At 68.1% G+C, this 9,659-nt stretch overlaps 1 protein-coding gene across 1 annotated transcript; it reads right to left on the reverse strand.

Annotated features, from left to right (window-relative positions):
• Positions 1 to 206: 206 nt before the first annotated feature.
• FSTL3 (follistatin like 3) lies at positions 207 to 9,355 on the reverse strand. The gene is made up of 5 exons (XM_068662030.1): positions 9,198 to 9,355; positions 5,648 to 5,833; positions 2,956 to 3,171; positions 1,411 to 1,638; positions 207 to 1,311 (listed from the first exon to the last, which is right to left on the reverse strand). Exons 1-5 carry the CDS (start codon positions 9,262 to 9,264, stop codon positions 1,259 to 1,261), a joined length of 750 nt encoding a protein of 249 aa, XP_068518131.1. The 5' UTR covers positions 9,265 to 9,355; the 3' UTR covers positions 207 to 1,258.
• Between the last annotated feature and the right edge of the window lie 304 nt (positions 9,356 to 9,659).

A 9,659-nucleotide genomic window follows, 5' to 3' on the forward strand; every position in this document is an offset into this window, starting at 1 on the left:
GCTGCCGCTGCTGCCAGCTGGGGCCGGTGCCCACGGCGGGACGGCCGCTACCGGGGGGGGACAAAGCTCCTGGGACGCGCTGCCGCATGCACCAGGCACCCCCCTGCACGCCCCCCCTGCCCCACAGCTGCTGCCGCCCTGCAGGTCCCACGGCACGGGGGCACAGCCCCGTGGGATGCAGCAGCACAACAAAACCAGACCCGCAGCACCTTTTATTCATTTTTTAATTGTAATCCAAATTGTAACACAGCCGTAAAATGCTCCTAACAATATGGAATAGGAAATGTATATGTTCCCATAGCTTCTGCCTCAGGAATCGGAACACAATCATACAAAAATAGAAAATAGGGTATTTATATATATATTATATATATGATATTTATATAAAGGCAACAGCTTCTCGGTGTCAGAGACGAGATGGTATTTACACAGGTCACAACGCACACAAAAAGAGAGAGAAGTAACAATAAATACAGAGGGGGTGAGAGAGCGCTGGGTGCGGGAGACGGGGGCCGGAGGGGGCTGTGCCTGCCCCAGAGCGGGGCCAGGGGTCCCAGGGACGCTCCTGCCCTGTGCCCCCATGGGGGCTCCGCTGCCCTCTGCCCCGCAGCAGCCCGGGCTGCTCGCTGGGGGGGTTTGGGCACGGCGGGGTGAGCGAGGGCGAGCCGCAGGCTGCGCCCCCATCACACCGAGAGGGCTGGAAGCCTGGTCTGGGTGGGCCTGGGAGAGCCTCAGCTAACATCAGCTTTAACAAACACGCGCTGAAACTTCAGGGGAGAATGCCATACACATATACATGTGTGTATATCTATGTATGTGTGTATAAAAATATAAACCCACCCGTCCCAAACCCGGCGCAGCTCCGTGCTCCGCTTCCTGCTGCTGGCAGCTGGGGCTGAGCCCCTCCGGGGAAAGATAAAGCGCAGATTCCCACTTGACCCCGAGGTCCCGGCCAGAAACGTCAGCAGAGTACCAAGAATTCAATCCAAAAATAAATAGGCCCGGGGCGGCCGTCCAAGGACACGTGGGGGGGGCAGCGCGCGGCGGTGCGGACGCCCCCTCGACGCCGCGGGCACGGAGCAGCCCGGGTGGCCCCGCGCAGCCCCGGCAGGGCCGGGAGCCGGGCCCTCTGCGACTGCATAACATACACAGATATAAATAAGGACCTTTTATCTTAATAAATATCGGGTATATGGTTTGTACAATATACACATAATGCCCCTGTCTCCTGGGTCCGGCCTCGCGGCGAAGGAAGGATTCACACGTAGTTTTCCTCGGCGTTGTCCGTCTCCAGGGAGAACTTGGCTGCGGCTGGAAACGGGGGCAGAAAAGGGGGAAAGAGGTGAGTGGGTGCAGCAGGGGGGCAGAGCCCTGTGCCAGCAGCCCCCCCGTGCCCCGCGCCCCGCTCACCCGAGCAGCTCCCGTAGTGGCGCACGCCGATGGAGCGCCCCAGGTGGCACGTGGCCCGCCGCAGGTGGCACGCCGACGGGTAGGTGACGTTGTTGTTGCCACACAGGGCATGGTCCAGGCTGGTGGGCTCAGGGCACGGAGCCGTCCGGCACGTCACGCAGTGCGCGCTGCCCGTCTGGTCCACCACGCAGGTGTGGGTGCCGGGGCACACCACGCTGGAGCAGGACTCTGCGGGGAAGCACAACGCGGACGCGGCTCAGCAGCCCCAGGCAGGGACCTGGCACCGCCGGCCGCGCGGGGACGAGGGGCAGGAGCCAACGGCCGGGGGGAGCCGACGGCCCCGAAACAGCACCCGAGAGAGGGCGCGGGGCCGGAGCCCGGCTTGGCCGACGGGACCTGGCTGGGACAAGCGGCCCCACGCAGGTGCCTTGGCAGAGAGAGCAGGGGCGGCGAGGGTCCGCAGGGGCAGGATCAGGCCCCGGGCAGGGCTCGGAGCTGTGCAGGAGGGCGGGGGGCTTTGTGCACCCCCAGCCCGCAGGCCCTGCGCAGCCGGCCGCCCCCGTGGCACCAGCCCCACGCCGGCATGGGGGCACGGCTGGGCCCGGCGTGCTCCCCGGACGCTGTAAACACTGTTTGAAGCCTTCCCTCCTCCTTCCTCTATTTTCCTGCCGGATTGGAAGGAGACTTGGCATCTGCAACTCCCAGCTCGCAACTCACATTTCTTGCCCCAAATTTTACTGTGCAGTCCAGAGCTTGACAGGCAAAGCATTTCAGAGAGGAGGGCTGGCAAAAATAATCATAATAATTCTGACAGTTCTTGGCAGGGAAAGGAGGATTACTGCTCTCTTTAACAAAACAACAAAAAAGGGGCTTGATGTTTGGAAGTGACATTTTACGGACTGCTATTCCCCAGCCGCGGCGAGGCCGAATCCCCCGTTGCACTGACGAGCCGCTTCGGCATCCGAGGCAGCTCCTCGGCCGCCCGGCTCTCACCGCTGCGTCCCCACTGGGGTGCCGGGGCCGGGGCCCCGGAGCGGGTGCCAGCTCCGAGCCGCTCCACCCTGCTGCAGGCAGCGGCGCGGGGGCGATGCCGGGGCCAGCGAGCTCGGCCGCGAGTGAACTCCTCTGCACAGCGCTCAGGCGGGGAGATGCAGCTGGGAGCCGGGGGCCGGGCTCGTCCGCCCCCCCACCGGGGCATGGCAGAGCCCCCAAACCTGGGCTGCGGATCTGCTCCTGATGCGCCACGGGAGGGGAGGGCACCGCAGCGGCATCTCCATCTGCAGAGGCTGCAGCCTCGGTGGCTGGGCTCACGTTAGCCCTGGCTGCCTGGGGCGGGAGAGGTGGGGGCAGCGCGCGGTGTGCGGGCAGCTCGTGCCCGACCCAGGCGGGCTCTCACCCCTGCAGGACCTCGCAGGGCACCGGGAGGACCGACGGGCGCGTGTGTGACCTGGGGCCACGCGGTGCTGCCGGGCTCCGACCGCCCTCACGGCACCGGGAGCCGCGGGGAGCGGGGATGGGGCAGGGCAGGGGCACGACCCAACCTACTTTTGCATTTGCCCTGGTACATCACTTCCAGGTCGGGGTGGTCTCTGCACTTGGCCGTCAGCAGGTCGCACTCGTCCCGGTAGGTGTAGCCGTCGGAGCCGCAGACCTGCAGCTTGCGGGGCAGGCTGGAGCAGTCGGGGGCGCAGGCGCACTGGGGCCGCCCGTGCTTCATCTTGCACACCTTGTCGGGGCCGCACACCACCCCCTCGCAGCTCTCTGGGGAGAAACGGGGTTGGGGGCAGAGCGTCAGGACGCGGCACGGCCCCGCGGCACCGCGCCGGGGCTCACCTGGGGCTGCCCCCGGGCCCCGCGGGGGCTGCGCCGCGCGAGCGCTGCCTGCAGCAGCATCTGGATCTGCTCAGCGCTGCGAAGGAGCAGGTCGTTGGCTGCGGCGCTGAGCTATCAGCCAACACTTACCCCAGCCAGAGAGCTGGCCCTCAGATCAGCACCAGCTAATTCATTTCTATGTATTTATTTTTTTGGAAGGAGACATTTCTTTTTCTTATGCAATGGAAAAAATCTATCTCTGTAAGGCCCCAGATCCTCCAGAAGGAACTGGGCTTTGCGAGTTGTCTGGGCAATCAAGAGCTCCGCTTTAATCAGACAATACCCAGCCCTGTTTTGCTCCAGGCCTCCGTGACTTGAACACAAGAGCGGGTCACGGCAGCGAGCGGCAGATCCCCCGTCCCGTCCGCTTCCCGGCGGGAGCAGGCGAGACAGACGGGCGCATTGTCCCGCGGGTCGCCTCCCCGCAGCACGGCGGCGGGGCTCAAAGCGCCCTGGGGCCACCGCGGCCCCGGGAGCAGGGGACAGAGGGGGCCCCAACGCCGCTGGCTGCACCGGGAGCAGGAGGGGAGCAGCGTGTGGGGCAGCTGCGAGCCCCTTACCCCACGTCCGGACACCCCCAGCGCCACCCCAGAGGGACTCCGGGCGGCCCTGGGGACGGGGGAGGCAGGACCCCAGGCCCCAGGTCTGTCAGCACCCGGAGTGGGGAGGGAAGAGAACCCCGAGCCCGATTTCCCCCAGAGCAGGAGGGATTCCCGCAGACAGGGTGTGTGCTGGGAAGATGTCAGCGGGGAGATGCCTGCAGATAAAGCAGGGGGATTTCCCCGCAGAAGACTGGGGTCACCTGGGGAGACGGCGGGGGGGGAGGTGGGGAAGGGGAAATCCCCTGTCTGCTTGGCCCAGGTTCCCAGGGGAAATTCCCCGGTGGGAGACGGGCGGTTTCCTGGTTTGCTCCTTGATTTCCATAGCTGGGGCCTGCCCAAAACGGCTCCGAGGGCAGGGGCAGCGCGGCAGGGACAAGACGGGGCACGGAGGGGTATGGCAGCGTGGCCCCTCTGTCCGTCCATCCGCCCGCCCCATCTCAGCGAGGCCGTGAGGCTGCAGAAGCATCCGCCTGTGACCCGGCCCCATGGCCTGGCCCCATGGCCTGGCTCTCCCGTCCGCGCTGGGTCCCTGGGGGGGACACCGCGTCCCCAGCAGCTGGAGCCAGGAATTTCTGCAGCCCCCAGGGCCCGGCCAGCGCCTTCCCGCAGGGCTCGGCCGCCCTGGCTGCTGCTGTGGGGCTGGCGGCTGCGACCCCATTACCCCGGGCTGACCTGGGCCAGCCCCACGGGCCCGCAGCGGGCACTGCCCCAGCCCCCAGCTCTGCCAAGCCCCCGGAGCCCGGCGGGGAGCACACGGCAGCCGCATCTGGATGGGACCAGCGGGGCTTTTGGAAGGGTGGAGAGTGGTGGCGTACGTGCCAGCCGGGCTCTCCATCCATTTTCCCTTGGCTGCATTCTGCCCAGGTCCTGCTCTCTGACCACCGCGGTCACCCTGTGCACCCCCAGCCCTGCTGCAGACCCCCCTGGCCAAGGAGCCTCCTCCAGCCTGGGAGAGCAGCTGGTGCCAGCGCTGGTGCCCTGGCACTGCCCAACCTCCCTGGCTGCCACAGGGAGCACACCAGGGCCAGGACCTTGCCGGCTGCGTCCCCAAGCTCAGCCAGGGCGGCCGAGGCCAGAGGAGCAGGCTGGGGGCTGAAGCACTGAGGGGCAGCGTGGAGGCGCTGTGAGAGGCTGTTCGTTAAGAGCCTTTTTTTTTTTCCCCTGCTTTAAGCAAATAACGAAGTGACCTTCCAAAGACCTGCTCCTGACTACTGTGGTCAGCAGGTCCTCGAGCATGTTCTCACACGGCCACGCAAGTGCGACGAGGGGATCCGTGCCTCCGGCGTGCGCCAAAACATCTGGAGGGCCTGGAACTCACAGCTGGAGAGTTTCCATTTCTGGAGCTGCCCGTTATATAAAGCCATTTCACACACACGCGCTGGGAGGAGGAAGGGGGAGCAGGGGGGAAGAAATAGATCTTTTTCCCTTAAAAAAAACTGAAAGAAGTTTCCCTTTAACCAGACCTGGGGAGGGCAGCGGGGCCGGGAGGCCCCAGCAATCTGCCAGCCCAGGAGCCGCAGGGCAGGGTGCACGGCCCCGTGCCCCAGGGGCCACAAAAGTGCACACGAAGTGAGAGCGACCCGGGGCTGGCGGCTGCGCCACGGGCCCAGGCCCACGGCAGCACCCTCCTGGGGACCCAGGAAGGCACTGGGGGACCCAGCCCTGCCCCACGGCTGCTGCATCGCGGGCTCAGCGTCCTCCCCAGCACGGGGCTCAGCCCCAGGAGCCTCCCCAGCCTGGTGCCCAGCAGCGGCCGCGCTCACCTTTGCAGGGGTGGCAGGTCACCAGCCCCAGGAAGCCCAGCAGGCTGATCTTGTTGCCTGGGTAGGTGTAATTAGACCAGGCCACGTCCACGTTGCCGTTGGCGCAGCATTCCTCCCACGTCACGCCCGTTTTCAGGATCATGGTGCACTTGGCCTCCTTCCCCTGCTGCAGCCAGCAGATCCCACCTGCAGAGAGGGCAGAGGATGAGGGGACCCCAGCGTGGCCGTGCCGCCCTCCCCACCACCAGGGCACGCACGGGCTGCTGCACGGGGAGCTGTTCGGGGGAGCTAACGGTGCCTGTGCTGTGCCAAGCGACCGCACCAGCCCCCAGCACCGTGCGCGTTCTCACGCAGCCCGGCTGGCACCCCAAAGCCCCGCCAGCAGCACGGCTGGGTGGGCACCCTGCGGGTGCGATGCCCCAGGAGCTGCCCACCCAGGGGGCCAGCACGGGGCCCTACAGCCCGCTCCCCACAGCGCTGCCCAAGGGGAGAGAGAGAGCAGGGCCGGTGGTGCCTGCACAGCACCGTGAGCCGGCGTCCCCCGGTGCGCACCGGTGTCCCCGCGGAGGGACCGACCCCGCGCGTGGGAGCCCGACACACACCGCCTTTGTGCGGGGCCGGCCGGCAAACAGGGCACTTGACACAGCCCCTGGGCCGCAGCCAGCCCAGCAGCATCTGATCCCACTGAGTCAAAAGCCTGTTTGTTCCTTAACCTCATGAGCAAATCATTTATATTTTTTTTTTTTTTTTGTGAGTGATTCCTTTGCAATTTCCGCCTCTGCGAACCAGCCTCTTCTGACGCTTATTTGGGTTTATGTTCTCATTAGCTGCGTTTGAGGTTTGCTAAACGGCTAAAGATGTGAGGAAGGGCTGGGGGCAGGGCCGGATCCTGCTGCCCGACACGCCAGCACGGGGCTGGAGCCGCTCCCCTCCAACTGGGCTGCCCGGATCCACAGCGGGTGTCAGCACCCAAACCTGGCCCCCTGTCCCCTCCCGTGAGCCCCGTTTCAGTTTGGCCTTAAGCACGAGGGGCTCTCGGTGCGGCTGTGGCCAGCAGCAGCTCCCTGTGGGGACCGGAGCCCATCCAAACCCTGACAGCCCCGAGCCGCAGGTGTCCGGGAACCCCAGGGCACCTCCAGAAGTGGCAGCAGGGCCAACGCGTCCATCCGCACTCCATCAATCTGCCTCTCATCAATCGCTCTCCCGTGCCCATTTCTCCTTTACCATCTCCCATGGCCCCAGTTCCCCCCATGGTACTGAGCCAGAAGCTGGGTGCCAGCTCTGCACCGTGCTCCCGCTGGGGCTGTCCCCCCCTGCCCAGCCCCCGCAGCCCCCGGGGCCAGCAGTGATGCCGACAGCTCCGTGGTGGATCAGCGCGGAGCCTTGCTGAGGACGTGGCTGTGGCAGCGGCACCAGCATCCCCACAGCCAGCAGCAGCCCCAGGAGCTCCGCAGCCAAGTTTGATCCTTGCTTGCTCCCTGCGCTTCTTCAGGGCTGAGAGGGGCTCCAGCAGCAGCCCGAACTCCGCATTTAGGCAGTGCAAAAGCCGGGGCTCTGCGCCGGTAGCACCTGCCCCAAGGCTGCGCGCACGCGGCCAGCCCAGAGCTTCCCAGCCCCAAATCCCTCCGCAGCTTTTCCATGGCCCACGGGTGCCCGACGCCCACAGGGAGAGGCCTCCAGGGGAGGCCCCAGGATGTCCCCACGGCGAGGCGCGCGGTGCTGGGGAGGCAGGGTCAGCCCCTCCTGGGCGCTGAGAGCCGCCCCATTCCCCCTGTGCTGCTTCGGCTTGTCCCCAGTGCGACCCAGGAGCCCCCCCGTGCTCCCAGTGCCCAGGAGGTAGTTTCCAAGTCTGATATCTTCCCAGCAGGGATCTCTGGCTACTTTAAAATAGTTTCCTTCGCAGATCATTTGCCAAAAGAAAGTGGGTCAGCTGCTCACATGTTTATAAGAAAAAAAGAATAAAAAATATTCAAAACACGGAGTCTCCTCTGCTGCTGCGTAGGGGAACCTCCTGCCCCCGCCCCAGTGCCCAGGCTGCAGTGCTCCCCCATCACCCCATAGCCCCGGGGAGCCCCGAACGCCCTGCACAGCATCAGCGGGCAGGAGAGCTCAGCGAGCTCCTCACCCCGGACCAGGGCTGCGCTCTGAACACATTTGGCAGCGCCCAGCCACGCCACGGGGCTGGGACGGGTCCTGATGCCCCAACGCTCACGGCAAAGCCGCAGGGAGGCTGAACGGGAAGCGGGCCACGATGCAGGAGCAGCCCCGAGCCCCCAGCAGGGGAGCAGGAGCCACTGTCACACCTCCCACAGGGCCAGCTCCTGTAGGAGCGCCTGAGCCCCCACAGCTCCCACTGCACCCGGGTGGCCGGACCCACGGCTGCCCCCACGCGCAGCCAGGGCAGGGAACGGGGACGTGCTGCGGGCTGAGCCCATGGCCACGGGATAGGGGGGGCAGTGCGGGGGCTCTCTGGGTGCCCCATCCTCCAGGTTTCCCCACCCAGCGAGGCTGCAACGCTCCTGCCCGCAGCGGGGCCTGGAGGGCAGCACCGGGGGGCTCGTGCCCGGGGCCTCTCGGTGTTTGAACTGGACCTCACCAAGCAGCGAGCAGAAATCCCATGGGCGGGGGCGATGCTAAACCTGATCCTGGGGGCCAAAGCCCCTGCAGGGAATCCCCCCGGTCCTCTGGGGCACCTCGACCTGCTGCTGTCCTGCGAGCCCTGCTCCCTGCGCGCGCTGGCAGCGAGTGATGGGGACGAACGTGACTGCACGAGGAGAAGACGGAAACCCCAGCGCTGCAGCAGGAGCACCGAGGCTGGCAGCGACCTCGGCTCAGCGCAGCGGGGCTGGCACGGCCGCTGCCATCCCGGCTGGCCGGGGCGCTGGTGGCTCCTGCGAGGGAACGGCCACCGAGCCACCGGGCTGCCTCCGAGCACCGCGGAAGCTGCCGGTACGGCCACCCGACCCGGGGGGGCTCCGAGCTGCAAACTCCACACCCAAACCGGGAACCGGCCGCGGCTCCCGGCTCTTCCCGTCCGGGCCGGGCGGCTCGCAAAGCACCGGGGCTCGGCGCTCAGCACCCCGGGGCGCTGGGGACCGGGACCCCCCCGGGCGGTGCTGCGGGGCCGGCAGCACCGGGGGCTCCGCTCACCTCCAGCCCCGAGCGGGGAACCGGGACCGGGCACGGGCACTGCCCTAACGCGGGCCACGGCGGCGGGGCCTCGCTGCAGCCCCGGGACCGCCGCGGCCGGAGGTGGCCGGGACGTCCCCGGGGCTCGCCGCGGGAGGGACGCGCGGGGCCGGCGGCGCGGGGCGGCGGGGCACCGGCGGGGAGCGGACCCCCCCCCCCCCCGCCCCGGGCCACCGGCAGCGGCTGCCTGGGGCCGGACGGGGCGCGCCGCGGGGCACAGCCCGGTAACGGCGCCGGGAGCTGGGGCCGCCGCAGGCACCTGCCGGGACGGGACGGGACGGGACGGGACGGGGCGCGCCAGCTGCCGTCGGGCGCGGCCGCCCGGTGCCCCGCGGCCCCCCCCGGCCCCCCCCGCACTTACCGTGCGCGGCGTCGCCGCCGGCGGGGCCGCAGAGGGCGAGCAGGCAGAGAGCCAGCCGGAGCGGCATGGCCGGGCCGGGCCGGGCCGGGCGGGGGGACGGGACGCGGCCGGGGCGCTCCGGGACCTGTTGCTGTGAGGCGGCGGCGGGGCCGGCGGCGCTATAAAGCGGCGGGGCGGCGTGAATCACCGGGCGGGGCGGCGGCGGGCGGGCCGGGGGGGCCGGGGGAGCGAGGGGGGGGGGGGCGGCGGGCGGCAGCGCGGGGGGGGGCGCGGGGCTCGGTGGCCGCGACCGCCGGGCTGGAGCGCAACCGGGTGGCGATGGGGAGGGGGCCCCCGGGGGCGGCCCCCGGTCGCGGGGAGGTTCGGGGGTGCCCCCGGCACGGGGGAGCCGAGCGGCGGAGGCAACGTCGGGGCAGGAGGAGCGAGGTTTGTGCGGGGACAGCCCGGGGTGCTGCCGGGGTT

The sequence above is a fragment of the Anas acuta genome, chromosome 26, assembly GCF_963932015.1.
Source record: "Anas acuta chromosome 26, bAnaAcu1.1, whole genome shotgun sequence".
In the NCBI taxonomy this organism is placed as follows: domain Eukaryota; kingdom Metazoa; phylum Chordata; class Aves; order Anseriformes; family Anatidae; genus Anas; species Anas acuta.